The sequence below is a fragment of the Fundulus heteroclitus genome, chromosome 13, assembly GCF_011125445.2.
Source record: "Fundulus heteroclitus isolate FHET01 chromosome 13, MU-UCD_Fhet_4.1, whole genome shotgun sequence".
NCBI classification, from domain to species: Eukaryota; Metazoa; Chordata; class Actinopteri; order Cyprinodontiformes; family Fundulidae; genus Fundulus; species Fundulus heteroclitus.
In genome coordinates this window covers 7,153,193-7,167,194 of record NC_046373.1, presented here as the reverse complement: position 1 = coordinate 7,167,194, position 14,002 = coordinate 7,153,193, and the positions used below count along the sequence as shown (strand labels likewise).

Below are 14,002 nucleotides of genomic sequence, written 5' to 3'. Positions count from 1 at the left end.
AGGGACAAATGTCCCCACCATTTTTATAAAGGGAAACATTTTATTTATTTATTCATTTTTTTGTATTTTTTTTTGTCTTTCTTCCCAACTGCCCTCCAGACGGGTCTGCAGACATTGGTGCTGCACTTCCACTGGTTGGCCACTGAGTGATATTGTAGCTCATTAAAGTCCATTGAACTGACCTATATGCAAGTGTACCATCGACATGCACACACATAAAAGAAAACCTAAATATATGTCCACTGTAGTGTACACAATGCGTGAGTCTAATTCCCCCACCACTCCCCACCACCCTTATCCAGAATCCAATGTCTGCTAAAACAGCAAAGTGCACTCAGCACCACTAACTGGAGCCTCTGGCTGAGAGCCATTGACACAAAAACACTGACCCATACCTTCAGGCCCTCTGCACTGGGCCTAATGGTTGAACTGGGGGCCGAGTGGGGTCTCGCTAATGGTCACCGCACTCCTCATTGATGTCACACATACCACAGAAGTCAATGTGCTTTTCCTCCCAGCACACTTTCCAAAGGAAAAGTCAGTACTGTTCAGCTGGATGAGAAGTCACAGGATGCACAAATATCGCTCTGAATGACCTGTTCATCATATAGGTCACTGCTGTCATGTTGCCCCATAATATAGGAATTAATACTCTGTAATAGGTTTCAGGGCTCTAAAAAGTAATTCAAACCCTGAGGGACCAAGTAATGAATAACAGCAGTTACTCGACTTGAGGGCATCACCTGACTTCGACCTTCTTAACACTCAATGAAAAAGGAACTGAGCCATTCAAGGAGTGGAACAGAAGGGAATAATAACCCCCTGCAATCCAGCAGAAATATCTGTAGTCTCACTAGGACACCTGAATAGGTGATAGTTTGTCTCATGTAACCGACCCTGCATCCTCTGAGTCTGCGATTGGAAAATTCTCATCTTTGTATCTCTAATCATTTTGCTGCAGGGTGAGAAAGAAACATGCATTGTTAGCTGGTGCGAAAACAAACCATTGAAGTTGGAGCAAGTTCTTTGGGCAGATATCAGATGTCACTGGAATCCAATTTACCTTTCCAGCAATGTTAGGAATTTTTAAAGTGAAAGCCTTAAAAAGTTATAAACAGTCAAATTACATACCTGTTGTAGATAACTCTGTTGACTTCTAAAGTCAGTATAAAACCAGATTGGTTGATCGTGGAAGCTGAAGCTAACAGCTACACAGAGAGGGGCTGAGACAAAAGTGGATATCTGGTGTCTAAATAAATCTCCAGTCTCTAAAATGCCATTGTGGTTTATGCAAACGTAATTTTACAAATATGTAAATAGTCGTCACTTTTACCTCTCCAAAGGAAGCCTGATGGTTATTTTCTTTGGAAACATCGACAGGAGACGGTACTTCAAAAGGGATCTTTAAATATGAAACATAATGCAAACTAAACTTGTAAAGCGCGGAGTAAATGTCAACTATAAAAGCAAGAGTTTCACATGTACTATTCTCAGTACGTTTCACACCCGAGGATCAGTGGTAATGCACAATATTCTACTTCTATTCTTCATATAAGTAATTATCGGCTTGTCTTTGAATTTGAACAGTAGAGTATGCATAAACATTTTTTGAGCTGGTACAAGTCTATTTTTGTGTCAGTCCTGATCAAATTAGCTGCTAGAATAACTAATCTGGAATTATCCTAAAATAAGACATTTTGAGAACTAATCGACAGGAAGCAAGATAACAACTGCTTAAAATGCTTTAACAGAACTTTATAATTATTCCTTAGAGTTAGAGTTAAAACTAACTCCAAGGAATCCTAAAGTCAGATCTCTCTAGGAGATTTTAGAAAATTCTGCTAAATGATTTATAAAAGTCAATACCATTACTTTTTTATTACGAGGACACATAATTACTGTATGCTTGGGGCACAAAACATAATCCACAACAATTACAGTGTTCTTAGTTTGACTTAATTTATTCAAAAAAATGTTTTATGTTTGAAGATGAAACATTGCTAACAGATCTCAGGAGAAAAGATAAGATTGCTAAACCAAGCTGCCGTTTTATTATTCTGCAGTACAACTCACTACATTCACCTTTTTGTGAAATTTGGGACACAGATCAAGCCACTGCATGCAGGGTGTCACAGCTTACGAACTCTGACATGGAGTTAGCTGAAATAAAACATGAACAATAGTAAATGGAGTGTGTTTAACTCATGTATTCTAATGGTGCTTTCCATTTGCCTAAGAACTAACAAGTCACAGATTATGTTATCTCCGTCGTAAAGTAGGAAAAAAGATGGACGCGCACACAAAAAGCCATTGTTAAATGTACAAAGACAACTGACTTCAGCCTCCGAATGCATTTTAAAGTCACCTTTGACTGCAAAATCTTACTCTTCTTTCAATTCGTGCTGAACTGCTCAAGTGAACATAAAATGTTCAAAAGAATAGGTGACGAACCTTCGTTGCTGTTTTGGGCACTTAGGCTACTATTGTTCAAACAATGACAATAACACTGTTCTACGTGGAATTTTGTGCATTTAACCATTGCTGAAATATCCTGTCTGATAAACACTAAAAAGTAGCACCTGTAATACTGACTAAATGTTACATAAATAATACAGAGCTGCTAAAAACAGTTAAAGTATGAAGTTTTACTCAATGCTGCTGTGAGTAGCAACCATCATGAATGCAGAAGATGGATACCATCCTGTTGCACTGACTTTCAAACTCCTAATAACGACTTTAGGGGCCGATCCAGTTGAAATTTCCGACTTGGAGGTCGAGAATTCTGAGGACAAATGGAATGCACTGTTATTTACCAACTGAAATATTTTTTCCACTAGCCTTACTAAATTTAGAGATGAAAGTTAGTATACATTTACCTGCCTGATTTACAAATTTTAGAAGCTGGAGTCATAACAAACAAACAAATAAATAAATAAATAAATATATATATATATATATATATATATATATATATATATATATATATATACACAAACATTTAAACATTTAATATACATATACAAACTGTTTTACAAACATTTAAGGTGTTAAGTTAAGGGTGGTTCATACGGCAGGATTTTGAAATAGTTGAATGATTTTCAAAGCCTGAGAGACACCACACATAATGCTAAAATTTTTTAGATAAAACATGTTCGTTCGTACAGTGTGTGGTGTCCAGTCAGACGGTAACTTCTACACACCACATACAAACAAATTTCGCTTAAAATCATTCAGATTACAGACCGGAAATCTTGCAAATCCTCTCAAGTTCAAACGTGTGTTCAGAGTAAATAAACATGGACCACCAGGAAGAATAATGCAATAATCTGTGGACTCATTTTAACAGAGAAAAACCATAACAAAAAGAAAAGGCATTGGTTAAAATAGCGGAGAGAACGCGACCGGGCAACTCTACACTTGCTTCACTATGGAATGGAGTTGGGTTTTTTTTTCTCTCAGTTTCTCACCACACACGGTAGTATATCCGGGCAAGACAATCCAACATGTTGAAAATCCCCAATTTGAGGTCGGAGCGATCCCAGATTATATTAAGAGACATGCCGATCATCAGCACCTATATGAGGGGGGGAGATCGGGGCGTAAATTGAGCTAAAACTCCTGCCATATGAACCAACCTTTAGAGCAGGTCTTTTTGCTAGCTAGTTCTGGCCTCAACATGACCAATATGGTCTTTTAAATTGTCACTTCAGATTCACAACACTCACTGACATTCTTTTAAGCAGTGGATGTTGCACCTGAAAATGTGCTGAAACATCAGAAAGTGGGTCTCTACTGTTGTTTTCTTCATGATGTGCACTTCACGAGGACAACAGCAGTGAGTTCTAAACTTTATATCCCTCTTCCCCAGAATTAATGAAGACGATAAACGTAAGAGTTCATCTAACATTTATCTAACCAGTGACATATGTTTAACCCAAACCTCCGTGACATGCTCACTGAGAATGGATCTATGTATCATTCATGTAGTGTTTTAACTGAAAAATGTATATTTCCTTCTTTTTTTTTGCAAGGATGATGCGTCCTAGGAACAAGGTCCTTGTGAAACTTGCCCATCAGCAAATATGCTAGAGTACTTCAGAAAAGTAATTTTAAAACATAAAAAAAAAAAAATCCTTCCAGGTTAACATTGAGAAAGCAATATTTCTCACAATTTCCCTCAGCTGCGATCTCTTGAGCCATGTTGCTTCTTGAAAAAGCTACATTCAAGATAAGACAGTGCCTTCAAACTAATTTGTTAAGATTTTAAGAAGGTTCATTAAAATCTAACAACATCCTACAGGAAGCATTTTCAAAATGTATTTTTTAGCGATGCAGAGGCAGTGCTTCTTAGAAAAAGAGTTACCTTGAATTTTATCCTTGACTAAACTGACATTACCAAATTCATTTAGATGTAGGACTTTTAAAATAAGATTGATAAAAGTAAACTAAAAGTCTTTACGGCTTTTTGAGCCATAGCCACCCAGACATATTAAGATAATAGTTCTAAGACTTGATATAATTAGCAAATTCTCTGATTTGCACAACAGCTTTTTAAGCATATTTTTTTTGACAGATGGTTGCCTCTTTGAAACAGATCACTGAACCTGAGCCAATGAAAAAAAAGTGACAAATAACTTTTAAAAGAGGCCAGTACAGAGGAAAAAAAGTTAAATTAAGTGACCCTCCTTAACCACTGCAACAAAAAAAGACAGATATTATGTTTTCCTAATATTATTAAATTCTGCATGAAAAAAGTAGAATTTATCAGAAAAGTTCAGTAAGAGAGTATGAATACAAAATATATCTATTACTGTTTGGAAATTAAACTTCACAACAGGTTCTCTCATCTGGATTAAAATTTCTTCTGAAGCTTATAACTTTGGTGAAGTATCCAACTAGCATCAAAGCAAAATGATAAACGTAATTTAATAACTAAGATCATTTACTACACATGATCATACTGCATATCTGGTTTTTGAGCATATGTTGTGGAGAAAATCTTAATTTCTTCTTTTAAAACATGTTTAACATATGAATAAGCTAAACTTTATTTTAGCCATATCAATCACCACAGGATCCCAGAGGGAGCGCTTGCTTCCCGCAGCGAAGAGGCTGGAAATATCCTATCATTCTCAAAGATGTTTAGCCCATTTCAGGGTAGCAATAGGGGGGAAGTGGATTCCTGGCCCTCTCAGCTGGCAGCAGCTCTCCAAAAGCCCCTACGGAGAGATTTCTGGCAGTTTCAAGGCCAGCTGGGAGACATAATCCTTCCCACATGCCTAATCAGGAGGAACACTGAGAGGGGGTTGGGGGTGGGGGGGTCATCCTCCCCATACTCTTTAGGTGCTGCACTACATTAGCTGGTTCCTGGAATCTGCTCTACCTAGTCTACTCTAATCTCAATCTCACTCTTGTAAACCTCTCACTTGATTGGAGCATACATTCATTCCAAAGGGGAAACAACTCTTAATCAAGTATTGCCATCGTTTTTCTGTCAAGACAACAAGCATGGGAATCCATAGGTGAGGAGGTAAAATGTTGTATCATGTTGCTGCCTTGGCTAATGAGCTACAGTACCACTGTTTTACATAACCTTTAAATAAAAACTCAGGTAAAACATTGAAACCCCCGCTTTTCCTAATATTGTAATTGGTGTGTACAAAATGAGTAAGAATGAAAAGATAGAAATGTGTGCAGTGTATGGTTTAATATATCAGATAGCTGTTTTAGTTACGTGTGAGTGAATGTGAAAATAACAGTATATCAATTTAAAACTTAAAATTAGGCCACAAGAACTAAGATACAATTGCAGTGATTTGGATCTATTTAACACCATTTATCCATCTATTCTCCATAACCACCTAATCCTCTGAAGAGTTGCTTGACTGGAGCTTATCCCGGTAGCCATTGGGCAAGAGGCACCCTGGACAGGTTGCCAGGCCATTATGGACACCAACACCAATGGTTGCACATATTTGTGCCAAATGGCTATTTAGAGTGACCAATTTTCCCAAACTGGAAAAGTCCAAGCAGAAAGGCCCCAATCCAGATTTGTACCATGCAACCATCAGTGTGGTAAATACCCAAGCAATTTCATGATGGTATAGCTTCTGTCAGGTTATGTATTAACCAAAAACAGTCAGAGCCAGCAGACAAAAGCCATCACTTTTAAACTGAAATAATAATGGACAACTGACTACCGAGCTAATAGATGCTGCATTGTGCTCCCAGCTAGTTGCAAGCTCTGTGTGTCTTCTGTCTGGCTGAATCTTGGTAAAGTACAATGCCGTTTACAGGGATATAGGGCTTTCATTTAGCCAACAGCAGCTGACTGTGTTGCTCAGTTGCCTAAAATGTAGTGTGATGTAATCAAAAATCCAAAGCTCTTCATTTAGACAAAAAAAAAATGGTTGGAAATTCAAAAACACTGTGTACAACCAGCATCCAATTTATCTTTATTTGTCTGTTAGCTCTCTGCTATCTAAAATCAGTAGAACCACTGAGTCTACTGAAGAGTTCCTACACTCAATTTCTCTCTTTGACAACATCACTTCTCATTTCTGAGAATCACAGAATTACCCTTCCAGTGCTTACAAAGCATCTGCCTTGCTGGCTAATTTTTTTTAAATTTCTTTTTGAAACTGGGCATTAAAGAGAAAAGAAATCTGCACTCACTGAGGAAAGACCCCGAGATGCCAAATCTTATCTACTTGCACTGATTACTTGTACACAGTCACTGTAGGAAATGTAGAAGAAATGTTTCAGCCGAAGCTAAATTAGGCATTTTGAGAAAACAATGGAAGACATGGGCTTGTTATTGGTATCAAGGTATGTCGTAGTTTAAAAGCTACAGTTTAAAACTGCTTATTTTTTATGAATTATTCCTAATGTTTAAACGACTTATTGGCCCTTTATGGCATGTGAACCGCTGTGCTCTCAAACATATCATGTTCAAAGGTATGAGCCGTGCAAGGGCCCAAAAGTGCCGTGTCAAACAAAACACAAGCGCAGCACACTGCTTTTCGAGCTCCGTGTGACCAATAGAAACTGTGCCAACCGTGGTTTGTGCAAACCACGTCCTGTGTGAAAGGCCCATTACGGTGCTAGAGAAAGTCACAGATTTTTCAGTTTACCAACATGGAAGCAAAGCCAAGGAGCACGGATCTCTGAACTGACAAATTAGAATGGACGGTGCATAGCAGCCGGAAGACGAGCAAACCTCACTTTCAACGCCATATTGCAGCATATGTGTGTTTCCACTAACATTTTTAGACTGGTAAGTTTGAATCAAAGCTTGTTGCGCTGTTTTACACGGAGCTTTTAGCAGCCTGCTAGTGCTACTCTAGCCAGCTGAGGATAGCAAACAAAGTGAAATTAAAGGAGATCCTTTGGGAAAATTCCCCGCTTCATAAATAAATTAACCAATAAGGCCCCTAAATATTTCCAACATGAATGCAGATAGGATGCCAGGCTTAACATAATTTTGAACAAATTTATGCTTGAGCGGTCCTAGTAGAACATTGACATCAGGCAAGAAAGAAGGGGGGGAGAATTCTTCAGTCGTGGTGGCTGGCAAGACTCTGAGCCACCTCATGAAACAGTTAAACAAGTGATTTAAATCTTGTGCACTGCAAAACGGGAACTAAAATTAAGTATAACCTTGAAATTAGTGTATCTGTCCTTGATTTGAGCAGGTAACTGAGATTATCTGCCAATGGAATAAGATTTGGGCATTTAAATTAGGAACAACTCATCTGATTTCAAGTGCAGTGTATCTAATTATCTTATTTTAGGGGTGAAAATACTCATTCTATTGGCAGATCATCTTATTTACCTGCTCAATTTAAGGGCAAACACACTAATTTCAAGAAAATGTTACTTTTAGTTTCCTTTCTGCAGTGATGTCTTTGAATTTATGTGATGATCAGGCATCTCATTCATAATGACTACATGATATTAAGATATACACTGGAAAGACACAGATGTGAGGAGGAAATCTTTAAATGTAAGAAGGAAGGAGTACGTTTATTGTTACATAGTAGAAATAAATGTGACATGTTCAATACTAATGTTTATAATGAAATTATTCAAATCAGGATATATATATATATATATATATTTTTTTTTTTTTTTATTTTTATTTATTTTATTTTTTTTTCCTGTACCGGGTGCTTAATCATCATGTTTTTAATTTAGATTTTAACAGTTTTATGCTAACACTAAAGATCTGAGAATGAATTTAGAGATTAGACACTGATTTTCAAGTCCTAAAAAAGTAAAAGGAATAAGAGAGAGAAAGAAAAATCTAAGTAGTAAAGAGGCAAGTGAGAGAAGGAAAACAAGCAATGGGAAGTGCAGGGAAAGAGGGAAGAAGCAGCTCAGATCACAGAGAGGTACAGTAAATACTACAGCATGAATTTTTTTCTGAAAATTGCAAGTGACTGAAAACAGTTCATGTTCACCTTTTTTGCAGAATATGTACTAATGAGCAAGTTGTGGAGAGAAACAGCATCAGTATGGAAAAGGTACGGCACAATACCGGTTGACATTTGTGTGAAAATTGAGTGAAAGAATGAAAACCTATCTTCTATTGAATACTTTGTTGTCATTAAGTACAAATTTCATTGTCTTTATGGCAGCAGAAGGTGGAAGGAGTAAGCAGATTATGGAGAGAAAAGAGAGCAGCAGACACAGATGTCCAACCAGGTGCAATGTGATACAGAACTAAATGTTGTGGCTGCCTGGGAAAGAAAAATTAAAATATTTTTTTTATCTGTTGACTAATTTTATCATCGTTTCAATAATGCCTTAATATCAATACTGATTTTAGAGAGCTTGTTTAGATTGTCAAGATTAATTTTAAAAATAAATACATTTTGAAGTATTCATTGCAGTAGCTGGCTTCAAACAAGGTGCCTCAATGCTGAAAAACTAAACTAAATGTTTTGTTGGTGTCTAAAAATAAGCCATTTCAAAAACGTCCCAATTATTGCATAAAAACTTGGCATCACAAGCTCAACCCGTCAACTAGCAAACCAAGCGGAGCTCCTCCCTCTTCATTTTTAGAACAGGACATTGTTTACCGATGTGCCTGTGCAAATTCTCAGTTATCTGGGTCATCGCAACAGCAAACAGGTTTACATCGGAGGCAACCGGACTATCGCTCAGTTCTTTCATAAAATGTTTCAACACCTGTCTAGGAGTCTACGTGCCTCGTGCCTCATGCTTGCAACCTGCAGTTGGTGCACTGCTGTTATTAAAGGACATGGAAGCCCATCCTCCTAAGTGCATTCTAAGTCAGATGCAAATCAACGACCCACTAATCTCTGTCCTGGGTCGTTAGAAGCTATTGCTTGGTGTGAGTGGAGTACTTGGTCACCTGAATCATGACGAGACTGCGGATGTAAACTCTTTGTTTACTGGTTGATTGCACAATGGAAAGGACAAATGTTTTGTTGTTGGCTGCAATAAACATGTGTCCATGCACATCTTCCCAGTCACAGAGAATAGAACTGCATCGCTTCAATTTATTTATGATGGCAATTTCCTAACCAGATACCATCTTCCTTGACATTGCAAAGGGGGAAAAAAAAGACATTGCCCAGGAATGGCAGTTTTGAAAACTACTGACAGTAATCGGCAGGATTTACCAAAAGACATTTACTGAATGAAAGTTTATTCCCTACTATTTGCAGATGAGGGAGATGTAAGTACTTAACGATTTGTCTTGCATTGCTATTCAACAGGAACATGATCTGTCGTTTACCACAAGCTAACCCTACTAATACCCTAGGGTTACCCCGGCAGACTTCCCAGATTTGCAGGGAATGTGTCAGGTTTGGATGACCTGTCCATGGCAAAAGCTGCCCCCAGCTTTTGATGAATGAATAAAAAAATGTTGTCTGTAGAGTGTTATTAAGGTTGCTTGGTAGATAAAGCGAGTTAGGATGTTGCACATATCAACAACTGTTATGGTATTGGTTAGGAGTTTGAAGGAGGGCTGAGTGACAGCCGCCTAAAAAAAAAACAAGAAATAAAAGAGCAGAACAGAAGCATGTCACTACCAACGGGGAAGTATCCTGTGATGTTGTGGTATGTGTGAATTAATTAATTTTGTTTTGAATGGGCCGACCCTTGCTAGTTGAGTCTGATTCACAATTAAAATCTCAAAAACCATAAAAACCATAAAAAAACAGCATTGTGCATCTGCTTGTGGCCATTTTCACGTGTATGAAATCTGAGTGTAAACATTGAGTTGGGGGAGGAGTTAGCAGCTTATTTGCATAAAATAAAAGAAGCACATTATAAATGAGCTCAAAATAGTTAGGGTGAAATCTCATTGTCTGATAATGTTGATGAATGTAATGAACATGTTTAGTATAGTCAATAGACCTAACCTGATTGTTTAAAGCAAGCATAATAGATTTTTAACATTTTTATTTTTATTTTCCATGTCCTGGATAACTTAGAACTTTACACAGTATTTTATTCAGATATATAAAATTGTTTTGCTCTACTGAACACAGTACTGATATCCTACAACATGCTAGTTTAACATGAAATTTCCTTTTAAACACAAATACAAAAGATAATTGTCATGATCTTGGCACTGATGCCTGGTCTGATCATTTTACTCCCAGTTATATTCATTTCACACACCTGCTTAGCTCCGCCCAGTTCTCATTACCACTCACCTGATCCACCTGCATCTGTTAGTATTTAACCAGCTTTCAGACCAGTCATCAGTGCCAGATCATTACAAGTCATTTGGTGAGTTTTATCCAGCGTTCACATTTTCTATCTGACCTGGCGATATAGACCCGAATTGCTTTGGAGATTCTGAGCCAGCCTAATCCCAGTTCCTGATTTTCCTGCCTGTTTTCTGACTGTTTACCCGTGTGCCTGACCGAACCTGTTTTTGGATAGTTTGAGCTTGCCTGACCCCCTGTCTGTTTAACCTGCTAGCCTGTGTGCCGACCTGGACTGTTATCTTACCACCGAGCCTGCCTGACCTTGTTTAGCCTGAAGTCTGCCAGTGTACTGTTCCTGGATCTGTTTCCTGCCTCTGCCCTTAGATTCTGTTTTGGACTTTCCTGCTCTTCTCATCACTTGTGACTGAGGACTGTTTATCTACTACGAGCTCTGTTTTGTCCTGCCCATTATTCTGTCTGCCTGCAATCCCTTTCCCTAACCACAATAAATCCTCTTAAATCTTAACATTGGTTTGGTTCAAATTCTGGGTCCATCCGTTCCATTCATAACAATAATAGATATTTGGCATGATTTCAATTTAGGGGTTACTAAACTGCAACAGGGATCAGCAAAGTTTCCCCTTTAAATAGATATCTAAACACAAACCAGGGACAGACATGGTATTGAAGCTAAAAGAACAGCATCCATTAATCTTATGAATGCAATGTTGTTGAATAACTAGTTTAAGCAAGCCATACGGGGCATATCAGTTAAGCTGTTCCCAGAAGGATTAGTAGTTTTTATTTTAAATACAAGTTATTAGATTATGATACAGATGTCGGTTTTAAATGTTAACAAAGGTTAACATCCTATGAAAATCTTTTACCCACCCATGCTTAAATATGATCAGAAGCATTATACAGGTTAAAACAGCAGAGAAAAATAGGGTAGGGTACCAAAGGGAGATTATATATGTCTGAGTTAAAGATCATATTAAACTAAATGAGGTGATGGTATGCTATGTGACACATTAAGGTGACCATAGAGCTCTCGAGTATTGTAAATGGCCATTTGGACTACAAAAAAACTGAAGCTCACATTACACATAACTGCTTTAAAAGTCTCCGTTAAACATATCAAGCAGAAACGGCAGCCACTTGGAATATAGAAGCACAGGTTATTTGCTGCAGGCAAAAATTACTCCCAGTTATATTCAAATGTCTTGACGGCTTTTCTGTTTGACGTCTCTCCTCTCCCTTGTCACAGGGGTATAACTCCCCGAAAAACAACTTGACCTTTAGTTTGCACCCAAAAAAAAAAAAAAGTAGCATAATGGCAGCATCAACACATAACAAGACAAGTAGACATAATGATCAAAATAACACCACATGCATGAGTGTGATAATAATTCCAAAATGGACAGCAATTCTTGCAAGAAGGCTAGCACAAGTAATTTCAGAAGCATTCTTCCATGTGTCTGCAAGAAAATCTATGCCTTGTTGGAAAATCTGCAAAATCTAAATCCGTAGCACAGAAACAAGTTTTCTCCCTGACCTTATCCAAGGTAACAGTGGCCTTGTTAGTCCCATTCAAAAACCCGCAGAGGGTATCGAGCTATGCACAGGTGACTTACCGGATCTTTAGCTTGCTGCGCTAACACGGCGTAGGTGGATATCTTGCTGCAGAGGCATTTGGTGTGGACAGTGTTTGATGCAACCGTTTGGCAGCCTTCTGTGCCCCAGTTTTCTGCGCCAGCTTCCCTGGAGGTAGAACGGAGGGGTGGGGTTGGGGTGGGGGGTATCATATGGGAAAATAGACACAAATAGACAGTGACTATGCGATAAATAATCACCAAACTGGAAATTGACTGTGTGTGCATTTCAGTTCTCAAAGTTTTAGTGGATTGACATTTTACCATTTAGTTCAGCAGGTTTACTCATTTTACATAGCATCATTTAGTGATTGGCCCACTTACAGTGACACCTCCATTCACTCTGCTCATATTCAATGCATAGAAACCCCTTTTTTTCGTTTAGCTCTTGGCTGCTTTAACACTTTGCTTCACGTCTTTGTTCGTCCTTTTCTTCTTTATATTTCATCCCATAAGGTCTATAATAAACTGAATGGATTTGAAATTGAATGGAGGCCTTGAGGAAAAATGTGTTAGATCAGCTAAATGTTGACAAAAAAAACTGTGTGGAATGAGGTCAGATGGCACTAAATGGTCAATTGCTTTGACACATAGAGGTACTGCAGAAGCAAGCATAGAGTCTAACTCAATAGAACCTTGTGAATTTTATAGTTCTACTTCTCTGCCTTTTATTTTCCCTCCACCATCCTTTTTACTCCCTTCTAAATTGTTCCCATAGAAGGCAAAATGTAGATTGTGACCAATAAAGCTGACACTGAACTTATCACTCTCAAAGTTCACGATGCACACTGACATCACATTTAACCCTGGATTTTCTCTATTTCTGCTCGCCAGGGAGACTTAAAAGCACATTTAGAGACAAACACAAGCTAGAGATGTGGTTAGGGATGGGGTTAATTTCTTGTTTTACAGTAATATTTCCTCACAACTTGTCTCCGAAGGTTTTTAGCTTATCATTTCTCATCTTGTTAGATTTTCAGGAAGTTTAAGTAAATCAGACCCATGACAGATATTTGATCATTATTCTCGTCTGTTCAAGTTGCATGCACAAATTAATTTACAGTGCCTTGGGAAAATAGGTTTACCCCTTAAATCATTTTCATACCATCAAGTTACCACCACAGGCTATTTTACTTGGACTGAATGTGAAGGTCCAAAATAATAATCACCATTTCTCAGTCTTTTTGAAAACAGAAAATCTGAAAAGTGTGATATGAGTAAGTATTCAACCCCCTTTACTGTAATGCCCCTAACTAAAATTTAGTGCAACCAGATGCGTTCAGAGGCCAGCTAAATCTTTAAGAAAATCCCTCTTTGTGTAAATTCATCACAGTATGAATACAACTGTTATTTGAAGGCCTTAAAGATTTATTAGAGAATAGTACTGATTAAACAGCATTATGAAAAAAACAACATGAAAACACAGGAATAAAGTTTTGGAGAAGCTTACGGAAGAGTTTGGCTCTCCGAGCTTTGGACATGTGATAGGGCATTATTCAATCCATCATTCTAAACATAAAAAAATGTCAAAACTGCAGCTCTAAAAAGACATGATGGCAATTAAATTGGCAGACCAGGCAAGAAGAGAATTAATCAGAGACCTGGCTTAGAGGCCTGTGTTAACGATGGTGAAATCTGCCCATCATGTGAGTATGTCCA

At 37.9% G+C, this 14,002-nt stretch overlaps 1 protein-coding gene across 14 annotated transcripts in view; it reads right to left on the bottom strand.

The window, feature by feature from the left end:
• Window positions 1–14,002, bottom strand: part of adgrb2 (adhesion G protein-coupled receptor B2) — a 351,672-nt gene that overhangs the window by 66,673 nt on the left and 270,997 nt on the right. For all 14 annotated transcript variants that reach the window (XM_036144964.1, XM_036144962.1, XM_036144961.1 and 11 more), the window contains one exon: window positions 12,326–12,452. In XM_036144964.1, coding sequence (XP_036000857.1) covers window positions 12,326–12,452 — 127 coding nt within the window. The remainder of the gene's footprint in view (window positions 1–12,325; window positions 12,453–14,002) is intronic.